The sequence below is a fragment of the Acipenser ruthenus genome, chromosome 16 (genome assembly GCF_902713425.1).
Source record: "Acipenser ruthenus chromosome 16, fAciRut3.2 maternal haplotype, whole genome shotgun sequence".
NCBI classification, from domain to species: domain Eukaryota; kingdom Metazoa; phylum Chordata; class Actinopteri; order Acipenseriformes; family Acipenseridae; genus Acipenser; species Acipenser ruthenus.
In genome coordinates, this window is record NC_081204.1 from 34,957,857 (window position 1) to 34,973,403 (window position 15,547).

At 39.2% G+C, this 15,547-nt stretch overlaps 1 protein-coding gene across 3 annotated transcripts; it reads right to left on the reverse strand.

The window, feature by feature from the left end:
• Positions 1-1,943: 1,943 nt before the first annotated feature.
• On the reverse strand, positions 1,944-14,233 carry LOC131697858 (fragile X messenger ribonucleoprotein 1 homolog A-like). Of its 3 annotated transcripts, none has more exons than XM_058989589.1 (15): positions 14,126-14,233; positions 12,541-12,593; positions 11,438-11,540; positions 10,854-10,925; positions 10,370-10,518; positions 10,001-10,094; positions 9,804-9,920; positions 9,291-9,461; positions 8,841-8,919; positions 8,290-8,399; positions 7,630-7,725; positions 7,039-7,237; positions 6,193-6,372; positions 5,896-5,978; positions 1,944-5,233 (listed from the first exon to the last, which is right to left on the reverse strand). In XM_058989589.1, the coding sequence occupies exons 4-15, from the start codon at positions 10,866-10,868 to the stop codon at positions 5,015-5,017; spliced, it is 1,512 nt and encodes a 503-aa protein (XP_058845572.1). In that variant the 5' UTR covers positions 10,869-10,925; positions 11,438-11,540; positions 12,541-12,593; positions 14,126-14,233; the 3' UTR covers positions 1,944-5,014. The 3 variants fall into 3 exon arrangements, with proteins under 3 accessions (XP_058845572.1, XP_058845571.1, XP_058845569.1); XM_058989588.1 differs by lacking the exon at positions 14,126-14,233 and adding an exon at positions 13,893-14,119 and having other exon boundaries at positions 11,447-11,540; XM_058989586.1 differs by lacking the exon at positions 14,126-14,233 and adding an exon at positions 13,893-14,119.
• Between the last annotated feature and the right edge of the window lie 1,314 nt (positions 14,234-15,547).

A 15,547-nucleotide genomic window follows, 5' to 3' on the forward strand; every position in this document is an offset into this window, starting at 1 on the left:
GCCTTTTAGTTAAAATCCACTTAAAACAATTCTGAAACTCACCACATAAAATCCACAGGCTACACACATAAATGCTCAAAACTAAACTTCGCTTTCGTTGGTTTGTAGACATCTTCGACTTTCTCCTTCCTGCAAGACAAATTGAACAAACACACCTTCGACTCAAAAACAAAGTACTTTTAACCCTTATAAACCCACCAACACACCTCCATATTCTACTGTGTGCCCAATTCTATTCCTATGCTGCAACCATTTCAAGTCTTTCTTCCAATTTCTGAACATGTTAAATTGCCTGTGCAATACCGTACCTATATCAAGTCCCGGCCAGGTCTGCAGAAAATAATGTGCCTGTCTCCAATCAACTGTGTAGCAGACAGCACTGTACCACACATACTGTAGATTACTTTTTATTTCTCATTTGGAACAATCGGAGCCTGCGGTGACTGTGAAAGTGCCACAGACTGAAGCAGAGCATTCATTACTGCTTACATATCGCGTTGGCTTGCTCTACACCTTTTTAAAACTACCGGTACAATGATCAGTCTCTGCATGGAAGATAAGATGCATAATACAAATGCAATAAATAATAATACATGAAAATATATTTGAACTCCATACTGCAGTATGATAACTTACCTGTTTTAATTATCCAGTGTTTAGCATTTCAAGCGCATATTTATACTGTAACAAAATTCCATTTATTGACTTGTAAAATACATCTTTATTTCAATGTAAAAAAATATGAATTGTGACCAGAATATCATGGGTTAGCAATAAGCCATGAACTAATCATTAAATTGCTGTTTTTAAATTTACAATCAAATCCGATACATGTAACACACATCTAAAATAGCCAACTACAGTACATTTACATCATAAAATTGCATTGTGACATCATAAGTTACATTGTGACATTCCTTTTCGCACTGTCAGTACCTACTGTATAAACATATGTATTACATCTACAGTCCACGCAATGCAGTATTACTTTATCAAAGGCATTTTTCAAGGGATGTCTGGTCTGAACATCAGAAGCAGCACAGATCTTAACAGTTTCCAAACAGAACAATTAAGTGACAATCCAAGCCACTGGGAAGAGAAGACAGAATTCCTTAGACAGCCAGGGTCTTGATAGCTCTGGAATTAACTTGCAGTACAAATTTTTATAGTGCAGGAGTGGGATTTTTTTACATTTCTAATAGGACTAGAATTGCTAAGGGGGATTTCAAAGAGCCATTTTTTAATTATTCTTCGTTTTCTCCTGCAATAATCCCTGGGGAACCTAGCAAGTAAAACAAAACAAAACACAATCAAATAAAATCCCACCACCCTCAACCCCCTCCGATTACTAATATCCCTCAAACTGCTGGAATATTATTACCAAAGGGACTGTGACTTTACAAGAGATGAATAGAGAATACAAAGCAGTAGGCTTTGGGCTACGGTGGTTTCATGACTGTGATACATTTTATAACCCAACACACACACACACAAATCCATCCGAACAGTAGAATCAAGAGCCTCCGAGCAATACAATAGCTTCTGTATTAAATGTTCTGAATAACATTTCAACAACTAGTCCAATGACAACATGTTTTGGGACTTGCCACAGAAGCATCACGTGCTACACACAACTTATTCCAGCTCTCCACTGCCTTAAACCTGAGAGGTGCACACTGGAAATAGAAAACACATGGCATGAAACCTCATTCCCCTAATCAATAGCCATGCTGTAAATACAGTTAAAGGACGATGTGAACGAGCCCAGGTTTTCTACACTGCTGCCAGTACAGTGTGTTCCACTGGAATCAAAGGGGTGTCATGTCATGCCTTCTGTACAAGTAAGTGAAGGTTAGGGTTATTCTACTGCATTTCAATGCATCTGTTCTCCCCTTCATTATGTAATGGTTTTGTGTATTCCATATAAAAAAAATAAACTTCACTTAGCAGAGGAAGATCAACCTTTATTTATTGAAACTGCTTGCATACAAAATATATTGCACTATAACCAAACGATGTCAACATAAAAGCAATCTGTTCAGCTACTATGTACAGAGAAAAATATTGCCCCAAGTGCAGCTACAAACAAGGCCAATCTAACTTGGTTAATTATCTACAGTATTAAAAAAATAATAATAAAAAAAATTAAACCACAACAGCCTACAATAATGGTTGCAAGAAACATATTCTTATTATTTTTTCATTTCCACTATACATTCCCCAAATAAATAACTAGAAATCATGGTTGTTTGGCAACACTTTGAAGACATTTGAAGTCTTGTTAAACAGTGCAGTCTGCTGCAACATTTAATTTATGGTTATTTAATGCATCTGATCCAATGATAATAATAATAATAATAATAATAATAGTAATAATAATAGTAATAATAATAATACCAGGAATAAACAATCAGGGTTATTTTTACACGAAACTGGTGACACACATGGGATTCAGTAGCCCAGACACTGAATTTGCCCAATATATATTCTTTACAACATAGCACCGCTTAATTACTGAGTAAAGGTATGCAACTGCAATACAGCAAACCCAAATGTATTGTTTTCCTATGCATCTGGTAAATAAAAATAATAAATACCAAGGTTTGAAACAGACAAGAAGTGCATTGAATCTAAAGAGATACTAAAGAATGGTAAATATATCTTACACTACTTCTGCTGGATGCACAGAAATCGAAAATAGATTCTAAAACTTTACAAAGCCACTGGCTTTACAAACTTCCCCACATCTGGACCTGTGCAGTAAACATGTGAGAGGCTCACGGGGTGAAGTTCATTTAAAGTACTTAATCAGAAATAATATATTGTTACACGTAGCATTTTCACATGCCTTAAACTTGTTATTACCAGAATATTTGTATTATCCAAAAATAGCAGCAGAGCACCAGGAGGCAGTAGCAGTTCCAATGTTTCATTGTTTTTGTGCTTCAGTGTTACTGACAAAGTGGTGATGTGGGGTAACGGTGGGAGCACAGACAGAACATGCGCAATATTGAAACCACACAATACCAGCTTTCAAGATAGATTACTCCCTTATAGGCTGCTGCAGAAGTTACACAAACTTTTATTCATTTTAAAAAAGTAAAATGTTTCTTTTTTTTTTGTATGTAAAACATATTTAAAAATAAAAACACAAAAACTGCACGTCACTAAATAAAAGGCTAGATTTATTGTTTCCCAGTGCCGAAAAATCCTACTCAAGGAAAACTTTGTTTTATTATTATTTGTTTTGTATCCCTATCATGATGCTGGCAACATTTAAATCGGCAATCTTGTTCATATGAAATCCAAGTAACAAATTAGTAAAACAAGAGGAAAATCATGCCAGGTGGCATTGCAGTATTTATGAGCTGGGCAAGTGCTATCAACCAAATACAACCACAGGATCGGGATTTTAAGTGTCGTAGTGCAACCCAAAGCCAGACTACTTTTACAAATTGCAGTTATTCTATACAGTATATAAAACATCACTTTTAAATGTCACAGTGCATCTTATAATGACCTTAAGGCTTCAGGCTACCTACCTCAAAAACATTACTGTTGGTCAATGAACAACTGTACATTGTCAGTCTCAATGAACTAGGAAGAAGTGCTCCTGTTAATAATTTGAATAAAGCTGAATATATCCGTCCTCCTGCTCTTGAGACGACGCTTCCGCTGCCTAATCAGTGCACCACTGAACAATTTCTTGTTGAGAAACACTAATGGGGTGCAATAGATCAGGACTGCCCGGTTCTTTCTCATTCTTACACTACCAGGGGTAATGGGAATTGGGCTTCATTCTTACACTCACAAAAGCAGTGTAGGACAACGCCTTTAAATGAGGAATGATGAGCTACATAACATTTCCCCTGCTGCTTTTATTTTGATACACAAATTATCATAAGATAACACAGTTAAGAAGTAGTTCCTATGAAATGTCCAACAATCACCCTTGGAAACAAACTGGGACAAAACTTCACACATAAATGGGAAGTATTTATGCTTAGCGGCTGACTTTCATACATTTTTCTGAATGCATCACTTCCAAACCATAACACTGGGAGGCAGATTTGCTTTAGCGTTACTCAACTCTCCTTTCTAATTCCCAAAGAGGACAGTATTCCAGCTTGAAAAAAAAAAAAAAAAAAATAGAAAAACAAAAACTAAAAAAACTCTTTTTATAACAGTATTGTATAAGACTTCAGTGCAAAAATAAGAAGATTCTGCTGCCTTGATGGATGCTTTTTTATTTTGTTCAAAAAAAAAAAAAATATGAAAAAGCATGCACTCTTCAAGAAAGATTGTTTTATGGTTGAACAAGTTCTCTACATACAAGTATATTACATTAGTGTTTTCTAATTCTTCTTCCCTGATTTATACATCCACCAATAACAAAGTTACCATCCAAGCTATATTAAAAAGGCACAGATCATTCAGGATTTGATTTGAGGAATGATGCGACAGCTGTTACATCACATTGTAACACGGTCCACCACAACAGACTATGTGGACCACAGGTGACACAGGACATGAAACACATGTGCCATGGTGGTGGTACGATGAACAGTATCATGGCATGTGAACAGTGTCATGAAGCGCTTCTCAATTAATTACACATGGAAAGGGTGTAAAATTGCGTTGTGAAGTTACACAATGCACAGACAACAGCAATGATCGGATTTAAAGAGTGTATGCTTTTTGTACTTTAGCTTTAGATAATAAAAGCCGACGTGCTGTATTTTATTGATATAGTATTCTAGAAATTCATGTAGAAAACTCTGCAGCATCAGCCCTATAATCCCAGCGAAAAAAAATCTAAAAACACAAACAAACTCACCCTCTGTACCTGCTGCAAAAAGTAATTAAATGTTTGAACACAATTAAACGGTGTGCTTATTTCATGTCTTGAGACAGCCCTACCCGATCCGATTCTCTTTGGCCTAACACCTTTCTCTAATGAAGAAGCTTCTGGATTAATGAAACATTACAGAACTTGTGACACACATAAGAGCCTCTACGACACTCCGTTCAGCAGCACCCGCGGGCTCTCTGTCTCGGTCTTATCCTTCTTCAGAGCACGCTCCCTGCCTGCCTCTGTCTCGGTCTTGTCCTTCTTCAGAGCGCGCTCCCTGCCTGGACGCGGCCGGTTGTTGCCATTGCTGTCGCCCTCAGTGAAGGGACCGTGGAATGCTTTAGTGTGCACACTCCTTTCATTGTTGCTGTCAATTCTGATCTGCAACAGGAGGATTCTCGGATTAATAAAGATGGATTTAACATACGGCAATACGTTACAAAATCACCCATATTTGTTTGTCAGGCTTGTCCCATCAGAAAAAAGAAACGGTATGATGAATGGTGCTTTAACAGTAATAAAGAAAACCTTATTAGCTAGTACCCACTAGTAGCATTGACTGCTCATAGGCTTATGCAAGATTTGAACACCAAAAGGCAAACGTAAATCTACTATGGATGTCAGCAGATTCTCTTCTCCTTGGATTGTTCCATAGCTTTGCTTTGGGTTTGCCACCTAGCGGGCACTGCAGTAGGGCACACATTGCTACAATCCCTGAATACAGTGCCAGGCAGAAGGTAATATCGACAATTTCATTTTGTTGCCCTATGGGCGATGTTTATATTAACCTGTATACAGTCAGTTTTGCTTTACTGCAAAGAGCAGCAAGCCATTGGTTTTGAGGTGGCATAAGTCATCAGTTAGTAGTTCACACCAATATGGATATTTCTGTAACAAAGCAACTTGAACTGTACCACCCTGAAACAACCTACTTAAAAATGCTGCTCTGTGGCTACGCTTGTTTCTCTTGTCTGCTTGATCACTGATACCAACAGATAGACTACCTTACCAAAGTCTCCATCTGTCTGCTATATACACATTACCTGCAGAGAGTCTTCTGGAGGCCTGGATTTGGGGTCTTTAGAGTTGCGCTGTCGCGTTTCATTCCACTGCATTTCTTCATTTCCTGAGAAAAAAATAAAAACAAAAGAACATTGAATATTCAGCTCTTTCATACGTCAGCTGCTAATTCACAAGATTAACCCTTTCCCATTTCATTATTATTTGATGCCATCACGACATAAAATTCCATTTTAAAAGCTGTGCAAGGTGACACTGGGATCACACTGCTGACAGTCAGTTCCATGTCAGTACTCTTAGGACACCTGAGCTTCACTGACCTTTGTACCCTCCCCGGCCTCGGCCCCCTCTGCCTCTGCCCCCCCCTCCCCGCTTGCGGCCGTCACCACGGTGAAGGATGCCGTCTCTCTCCTCGTCCGCTGGCGCCAGTGACCAGTCGCTAAGTTCGTCCCGGTGATCAGACTCAGTCTCAGATGCATTGGAGGCTTCAGAGTTGGTGCCTGAAAGGAATGTGTTTTTATATAGCTTGTGGGTTATTTTAATTCTGCTTGGATTACTAAATTACTTCACAATTGGTGTAACAGAGTTCTGGTATCAACATAAGCAACCCCAAGGCAAAAATGTAACATCTGCAGGCTCTTAATTTAATCCTAAAAATCGTCCTATATTCAATCAATCAATATTTTTTACATAGCGCCTTTCATAGTGGACCACCATCACAAAGCGCGGAACAATGCATAATTCATTAAATACAAACAGTAAAAAACAATGCAAATACATTACATACAGGCATAACACATTAAATACTAGGATGCGAATTATAAACATAGTGGATGTGTGTGTCAAACCTGAAATTGCAATTTAGACAATAGCTAATACCAGATATCAGGCTTAAAGAGCATTATCAATAGTTGTTCAGTTTTATAATGATGTTCCAGTATCCAAGTTGCAGTTGTTGGCTCTTCAGGCTGTGTTCTGAAGTACAAATGGCCTCCTGGTTATAAAAAGTTTGGGCAACCTGAATTAGACAATTATGAGAAAATAAAAATAAAAAAAATAGAAAAAAAACATTGGCGATAATATCCAATGAACCACAATCCAACACAAAACCCAAATGGAACATGCGATTAACGTGTGATACGGTGCTGGACAGTGAACTGAGATACCTGACGTGTAGCTCGGCCCACGTCTGCCACGGCCCCTCCCACTGTAGGGCTTTCCTCCACGGGCTGGAGCCACGCCCTCGTCAGCACTGAAAGTCTTGTCTTTATCGGAGCGGCTTGCTGGGGGTCTGGAGCCCCCTGCGCCGATCTGTCTCAGCTGCTCATCAATCTGCAACCTCTCCAGACGGAGCTGGTCCACCTCCTAACAACACACAGAACCACAGATCAGCTGCCTCAGCACAGTACGAGCAATCCCACTGATGCTGCAGGAAACCCAAGATGCTGTTTCCATTGAACATGCGAGAAAAATAACCCACAAAAGATAAGGAGTCTTAGACCTGCGCTTCGTCTGAATAAAGCCTCAAGCATTAACGTCAGGAGTCCTTCATGTGTACTCGCTCAAAGCTCAAAGCTCTACACACCAACGCCACATTAAAACAGCACATCTTTCAACTGTATTTACAATTCCTTAAGAAAGACGACTTTCGGATTAATGCCACAAGTTGTATGTCTCCTATTTAACAATAATGTATATCCCCCTGCCATACAAGAAACTAGGCATACATTTTAAAAATGTGACCAAAAAACCCAAACCTTTAAGTAATTGAGGTGATAGTCCAGAAGAACTTGTGCATTGGAGATGCTGTCCTTTGTTCCAACAAACACAAATGATACCATGCCCTGCAGTAACTGAAAGCAAAAAAACACAGTAAGAGAGAAGCCGCCAAGTCACAAGAACAGACGGGTTTGAAACACAAGAACCCTTTTTTCACAAACTCTTACTTATTGTTATTTTGAAACCACACCTCCTCATTTCCTAATCAGTTAATTGATTAAAAGAAAATACAGAAAATGTAGCCAATGGCTGTAACATTGCATCTATACAATACAACTGGTCATTCTTTGTTGCTCATAAAATGTGTTGGATTGACTGTATTCAGGAAAGCAATACAATGCAGACAAGTGTGACGATGATTCAATTACCATGAAGTTCCTGGTTTGAATGGTTGGATGAAGTATGCTTATAGAACTACCCAAGTATAACTAATGAAATAGTTTCAGTGTCTTACAATGGGAAAGTAGTACAAACAGACACAGACAAAGTATTACTATATTAGCTTAGTTTACTGGCCTGCTGTTTTGAGTGGAGATATATTTTCTATAAAAGTGGGTTGGACTTGTGAGATCTGCAGTTAGGAGTTACTTCACCAGATTCCACAGTAACAAATAAAACAAATAAAAGAGCTCCCTTACTTCGTCTTGTGGATTTTTTTTGTCATTCTCAGTTTCAACTCGAACGCGAACTACTCCGGATTTATCCACGACCTCTTGAATGAGTTTTCCATTTTTCCCAATAACTTTTCCTGTAAAAAAGGGGGGTGGGTGGGGAGGGAAGAAATATATTCAGCAAGCAGCAAGTTATATTCCTGGCAATACCCGTGTCATGCTCATTTTAGGCAATTGATTGTGTTTGAAGTTTGGAATGTACAAATTAAACACTTCTCAGGTTGGTTGCTTATCTGTATCTAAAAGGACTATCAAAGTAGGGTGATCTTGACACCCTACCCAATATGCCGTTCGCATGATTGCTACAAAAGGACTGGAATGTAGTGAGCAGTTCCCTTTCTTTAGAAGTGACTTGATTACAGTTTGAGGAGGATCTGGTCAGAAATGATCGACTGGTGACTTATTTTTGGCAGTATTTGTTCCTGCAGGAATGTTGCCAAAATAAAAACCACACAAACTAAAACAGCAAAGTAACATACAACTCTTCTTTGCTAAAACACCCTCCCCCTCCATCTTACCTACTAAATTCTTTGGTACTTTTATCGCATCTTCAGAAAATTCCAAATAACTTCTGGCTTTTCTTACTGCTTCTTGGTCCTAGAAAAAAAAATATTACAAGCAGTCTTGAAAGCGATGAACACTGAAAAAACATGACCACCATGCAAATTGCTTGACCTATAAAAAATGCTTGAGAGTTGAGAATACAAGGTTGTTCATATTGCCTTGTGTCGTTTACATGCAAGCAACTTTCCTGACAGCTCGTTGTACAGGTGCATTTTCCAGAAACGTTCCCAATATGAAGAGGTAATGCAACATCACCACATCAGTTTTGATCTGATCAAATTTGTGAAAATCACTTGAAACCGTCAGTCAACAGATGACAGATACAAGCTGGCTCGTGCTCTGTGGCCTTTAGCCCTTAAGTATACTGTATGACTAAACGGCGGTATTAAAAATGAGAAGCGTACCTCTCCGTAGATATGGAAAGTGCAGGTCTCCTCGTCCAGATCAATGGTGGTCACCCCGGGCACTTTCCTGGCCTGCTGGATGTTGACCCCGTGAGTACCGATGGCCAGACCCATGAGATCGTCTCGCACAACAAACTGCTCGTGGAAACGGGAGGCCAGCTGCCGGGAGCTCTGGGTAACACAAGCCAGGAGAGCAAAACACTGGGGTGAGCACCTGCCTTTTTATTCAAGGAGGTTGTAAAGGTCAGGTTTATCATACAGGCTAGTGGTATGATCTTGCATATCTGAGCACAAAACATGCACTTAATGTGTTTCAGTGACGTGACCAAGAATGCAAGGTGAAGATCCACCAAATGACCTTGATTCTAGAATATCTTTGACTGCAAGTTAGCAAGCAATGAATATGGGAGATGGGGGTGCATGCAACATTCAGACACTGGAAAGTGTTTTAAAGATCTCTCGTTTCTTGTTAAAGTAAACTCCTTTGACATGAAAGCCTTGTACTTCTCTCACCTCTAGCTGTCTGCTGGCTTCTTCATTCCTCATCATTAGGGACAACTTTGTGCGCAGGCTTCGGAAATGCATGTCACTTAACATAGTCGCTCGCTTTCTTGTCACCTCACTGATGGACTAGAACAGAGAATAAATTACATTCAGATACAGGACGGAATGAAAGAACATAGATTGAAAATGTATCAAAGAAAGCTTACCAAAATAACCAGCTGATCTGTATCTGAATCGTACGTTACACTGAATGCTCCAACTGCCTTTTTGAAATCTTTATGAGCAGATTCCTTTGCACACCTATGAAAAAAACAGAAGTGATCACCTGAGCAGTACACCAGGAAAATCCAACATCATACTAGACGTTGTGACATACAGTTATGACAAAAATAACATTTCTATGCTGCCCCAGTTACTGCAGTTCTAATAAACAATGCATTTCATTACAAGGTTGATGTAATACATGAATAGAATGAGAGTGTCACCCTCACATTATTTTTTATTTTATTTTTACTGGAAAAAGCCATCGGTTTTACCATCCAGTTACACAGACTCATATTTGGAAATCAACTCACATTTGGCGCAAGTCATCGGGCACGTCCATTGTGATCTTGAGGAAGGTGTCTTTCGTTGCTGGCTTGTTTGGGTTGATGGGCCGCAGCCTCTCTATTGTGACAATTTCATTGTAGGTAGCGTCACAAGCGGCATATTCTATAACATAAAACTAAAATGACAATAAAAGATGGTAAGAAAAGTATTTTCATCAATCACAAGGGTTAATATAAAAAGCCCTGACAAGGCAGTGCGTTTGCCACAAATGATTGGATTATTTCTTAAAATGTATTTTATATATATTATTCTAACGTGATTGACTAAATAACCATAAAGATGGCATGGCTAGTGAGAGCTGAATTCAATGTTACTTTATTATTTCTAACCAAGGTAAAAACAATGAGGCCTTTAAGTTTCTGGAGGATTTATGAGAATCAACTGGGGAAAAAAAAAAAAGACAGATGACAAGAAAATAAAATACATGGTCCACTTATATTAGTAGCTTACCTCTCCCTTCACCATTCTGACTTTGGCCAGCCACCAGCCACAGGGTTCTTTGTCATTTGCTCTGGAATAAACCTAGAACAATTGCACAGCAATGATTAGAACAACTGGGAGTTTTCACTGAAAGCATACAAAGATACAATTCCTATGACAGTTAGACTGTGTCTTGCACTGGTAAATGACAAAACTGACGGACAGCAAGACACTTTCTAAATCAATACAGAATTACAACTGACAAAGCAGACTTTGACCATCCTAATATGTTTTTGGTGTATTTTATTGGACAGAGGTTCTCACAGAAACATGTTAATTCTATTTTTTGGAATCTGTTTCTCCACTATGTTAAAATAAATAAATAAGCAAGCCACCACTGGATTTTATTAGAGCATTTTGGAGCAGTGGGTAGGTGCTTACAAGAATCCAGGGAGAGCCATCGCTGCTGAAAAATGCTTCAATAAAACCCAGTGCTGGCTTATCCTGGTCAGTGGGGTTAATCAACCCATAAACCCCTTTGCATCTATATGATCAATGGATATGTTTTTAATTCCATCTCTAATGTAAAGTGAAAATACTTGACCACTACTTACAGCACATACCTCTACTTCATCGCTCTCGCTTATGTCTTTCTGAAATCCCGAAGGTGGAGGGAATCGTACATCGCTGAAGGGAATCTGTCTCTCTGGCTGCCAACTGAACAGAACAGAATCAGGCTGCTAGTAACACAGAGAGGTGATTCAAGCAGAAGAGGTGCAGGAATCAAGCAGCTGGAGAAGGGCGAAGGTACAGAACTGGAAGGACGACAGCACCCTGGACTACATTTAGAAACTCCTATTCCTTTTAAACTCACTTAGCGCGCCAATTCCCTTGCAGGCAGCAAATTCAGAATGTTTTTTTTTTTTGCCTTTGTGGGGCAATGCAGAGAGAGGAAAGGTTTTGTATGCAAACAAAATTTCAGAGTAAAAACCGACAGCAATAACATTTTACAATTCACTACTTAAGAGAACATGTATGGCCACACACACACACACACACACACACACAGAGGATATTCAACACACTACACCAGAACCCCGCTTACCGGAGTGCCTATCTGGTTGCATTGCACGCATGGTTGAGTGATTGCATACTTGCGGTGAAAGTGGAATGCTTGGTAGACCGATCATTTCCTAACTGTGGTTCTACTGTACCAGGTCACAGCATTCATGAAGTTTCTTTATTTTTAAAACAGTCATTTTACAGTATTTGTAACCAAATAAACTAGATCTATAGGAGGCTGTACGAACTGTAACTAAGTCCTGTGTTCATTTGCAAAATGGTTGAGGAACTTGACCAGTGTTGCCAATAAGAAACCATGAAATAAGCTGTGTATACACTCTCTGTATATATATATATATAAATAATTATACACAGTCAAATTAAAACACACATGTAAGGCTTATCTTTAACAAAGAGCTTCATCTAAGTAGTAACTGTATCGCCTGTGGGTTACTAAAACACTCAACAGATTTCCTTTCAATCACAAGTACATGTTTCTCTCTGACATACCACACCACTGGTATACTATTACATACAGATGTAGAACAGTTTAAAGTACAGTAAGAAGCTACTGGACAGGCTGGATTCCAGAGTACCTGCACATACTCTATCATAGCCTGGAGCTTTAAAAGAAAATAATATATACACTACTTACTTATTCTCAAACGTTACCGTCACAGAATCGTCATGTACATCCGTCACAAATGCCTGAAAAACAATATTTTAATGAACATCTGTGCAAGTCAAGACTTTTCAAATAGCAAACTTCATGTAAAGCAGCGAGTTGCTGGTTTTAGAAATACTGACAGAGGAATGCACTGTAATAACCCAGCAGCCAACTCATTTGTGCCAATACATACAATACAGACCTGTTGGTAAGAACCATACTGCTTACCTTGTGAAACCTCTACTGTATTAGAAATAAAGGAAGTAACACACTTCAAAGTGCAGCCCATAACTGTAATGGCTGTTAACGACGGTATCATTGTTCTGAAGAGCTGTGAGCACTGCTGGCACTGCCACACTACACTCTGATGTGAAATAAAGGGAGAGAAGGGAACAGGGTGGCCTACAAATCTTACACTTCCAAATAACCAACACTGGCAACTTTGAAAAGATATTGAGCTAACTGAATTCCACAGCCAATGTTATGTAGCAGAAATAAGTGGATTGTGTTTTCAAGACATCCAGACTCCTAGTTATAACAATGTACATACAGGGACTTCACTTTTAAATGATACATGCCATCACACTTGGTTATACTGTACAAGTATAAGCCCTGTCCTGTACAAACCCTGCAGAAAGCAGCATCGTCTAACCTGCTCTGGACACGTTTCACAAGAATATAAATAATACACAAACAAACAAACAAACAAACAAACACACACACACACACACACACACATATATATATATATCCTGTTGATAATTAGCCTACAGTAATATAATTCAATATAAAAAGCACAATCTGAAACACACGATAAATACGAATTGTTACTGCTCCTATCTTCCTGCAGAAGTAGTGAACCAGAGGTGCTATAATACTACTACGACTACTACTAATAATAAGGCAACCGGACTATCCTGACTTCTCGGACGTTAAAATAATAATAATAATAATAATAAAATAATAATAGTGTGCACAGCTGGATGAATTAAGGTGGCGTTTAAAGCAAACAATACAGTTCCGATTGAGACATTTTCTTTGTTTGATTTGTTTTATTATTTAAACGAGGATCTTATATTTTGTTTTTGGGATTATATATAATAATTTTAATTCTCTGAAAAATACATCACAGAGTAGTCGTACTAGGCCCGGATTAATTTCCATAACAACGGCGCTTGCTTGACTGAAGTCACACAGAACAGGGCCTGCATATTGTCTGTTGGATTTTAAATTATTTGATGTACACCTAAACAGTCACGAGTTTCGTAGCCACTTATCTAACAAATGACAACAACACCGTCTATAATCTGAACACACGCAAGGCCTACTTAGCCAGATACCTTGTAAAAAGCTCCACTGGTCCCCCGGACTTCCACAGCTAACTCTTCCATGACTGTTGCCATAAAAAATAAAAACCAGTCGAGAACGTTGCTGATGTCCCTGGAAGCACCCACCCCTTTTTCCTCGGCACTGCCCCGTCTTATTACAACGACAACCCCGATCAGCCTTTCCCCGAAGCTTTCTACAGAAGAGAAAGTGAAACACACATATCCCGTCTCCGCACAGCGCTCACCAGCTGCTCGGGAGTGGCTGCTGTAAACGGAAGAGCCTCCCTCCTCGCCCTGTCACATTTCGAGTTAGCAGGCGACACTACAGCCCTGTACCGGCCATCTTGGCTCTCCGTTGATTATTGCTGATAACCTACACAGACTATTATATTTGAGCCACAATGAAAACAGTTTCAACCACGCTACTCTCAACCCCCTAACCTACCCGAAAGACTGACAATGCCGATAACCAACCGTATAACGGAATGCGAGAGGCTTGCCTCAGGAATTAGCCAGTTAGAACATTAGGTGGGCGGGTCTTGATCGTGAGAGACAACCGGGACGTGAGGTGGTTGCTATGACAATCGATCAGGCGTTTTGAGTTGAGTGTGTTCCTGCAAAGAGGCACAGACTGCGTGTGCAGCTTACATCACGCCAGTATGTTGTTTTGGTTCGGGTTTAGAATAGATGACCCGTTTTATTCCAGGTTCAACCGGTATGACATTCATGTTAGTAGACCCATTTTTTTAAGTAGTAGTTTTCTCGATTTTATCAAGTGCGTTTAAGGGTATTATAGAATACTTCCAACACAAGCAGCCATTCAGTGGCAAGCCGTTCTGTGTTGTATCAGAAGTCTTGGTTGCGTTCATGTTTTTTTTCCCCAGTTCTTTGTCGGACAATACTTAGGGTCTTCAGTCTTCTTGACAATACAGCGCTTGCCAGCAGCCTTGAAGGATCCTTGTGTCTGATACCAATAAAGCATGAGTCATATAAAAAGCTTTGCCTTCATTCGCAGTTTAATGTCTGTTTGTTTGTTTGTTTGTTTTTACACCAACTGGCCGGATTTGAGGCTCTTTTTAAAAAGTTGTAGATAATGATCTCATTTTAGACATATATACGGCCATCCGTGTCTTTCTGAGACCAAAATACACTTTCAGTTAATGGATCCAGACAGTTGCTGCAGTGTTTTTTTTTTTTTTTTTGTATTATTAAATTGTTTCCTTGCATGTAGGAAACAAATCAGTACTGTGGTTTAAAGTCCGCTCATAAAGGCACCTTTTTCACCACACCTGGGACTGGAGTCTGCAGTACATTCTAGTAGTCAATTACACTTATTCACCACCAGGTGTCCCCATAAACCCATAGAACGAGAACGCACAAACAACGCGCTTACAAATCTGGCATTGAACTCCTTGGGCTCATTTTACCCAGTTTATCCTCAAATTAGCTTTGGTAACAATAAACTGGCTAATTCATTTCCATCTTGCTGTTGGTGTCACTATAGAGGGAATGGTAAATAACAAAAAACACATATGACGCCTTTTTTGTACAGTGTTTAATAATTTAATGCATCATTTATAACTATGACTAATATAGTTGTATGTGTGTCAATCTAATCACAGACTGGCTAACTGGGGCCTCCTTTTCTCATAGTTAATGATCATGTC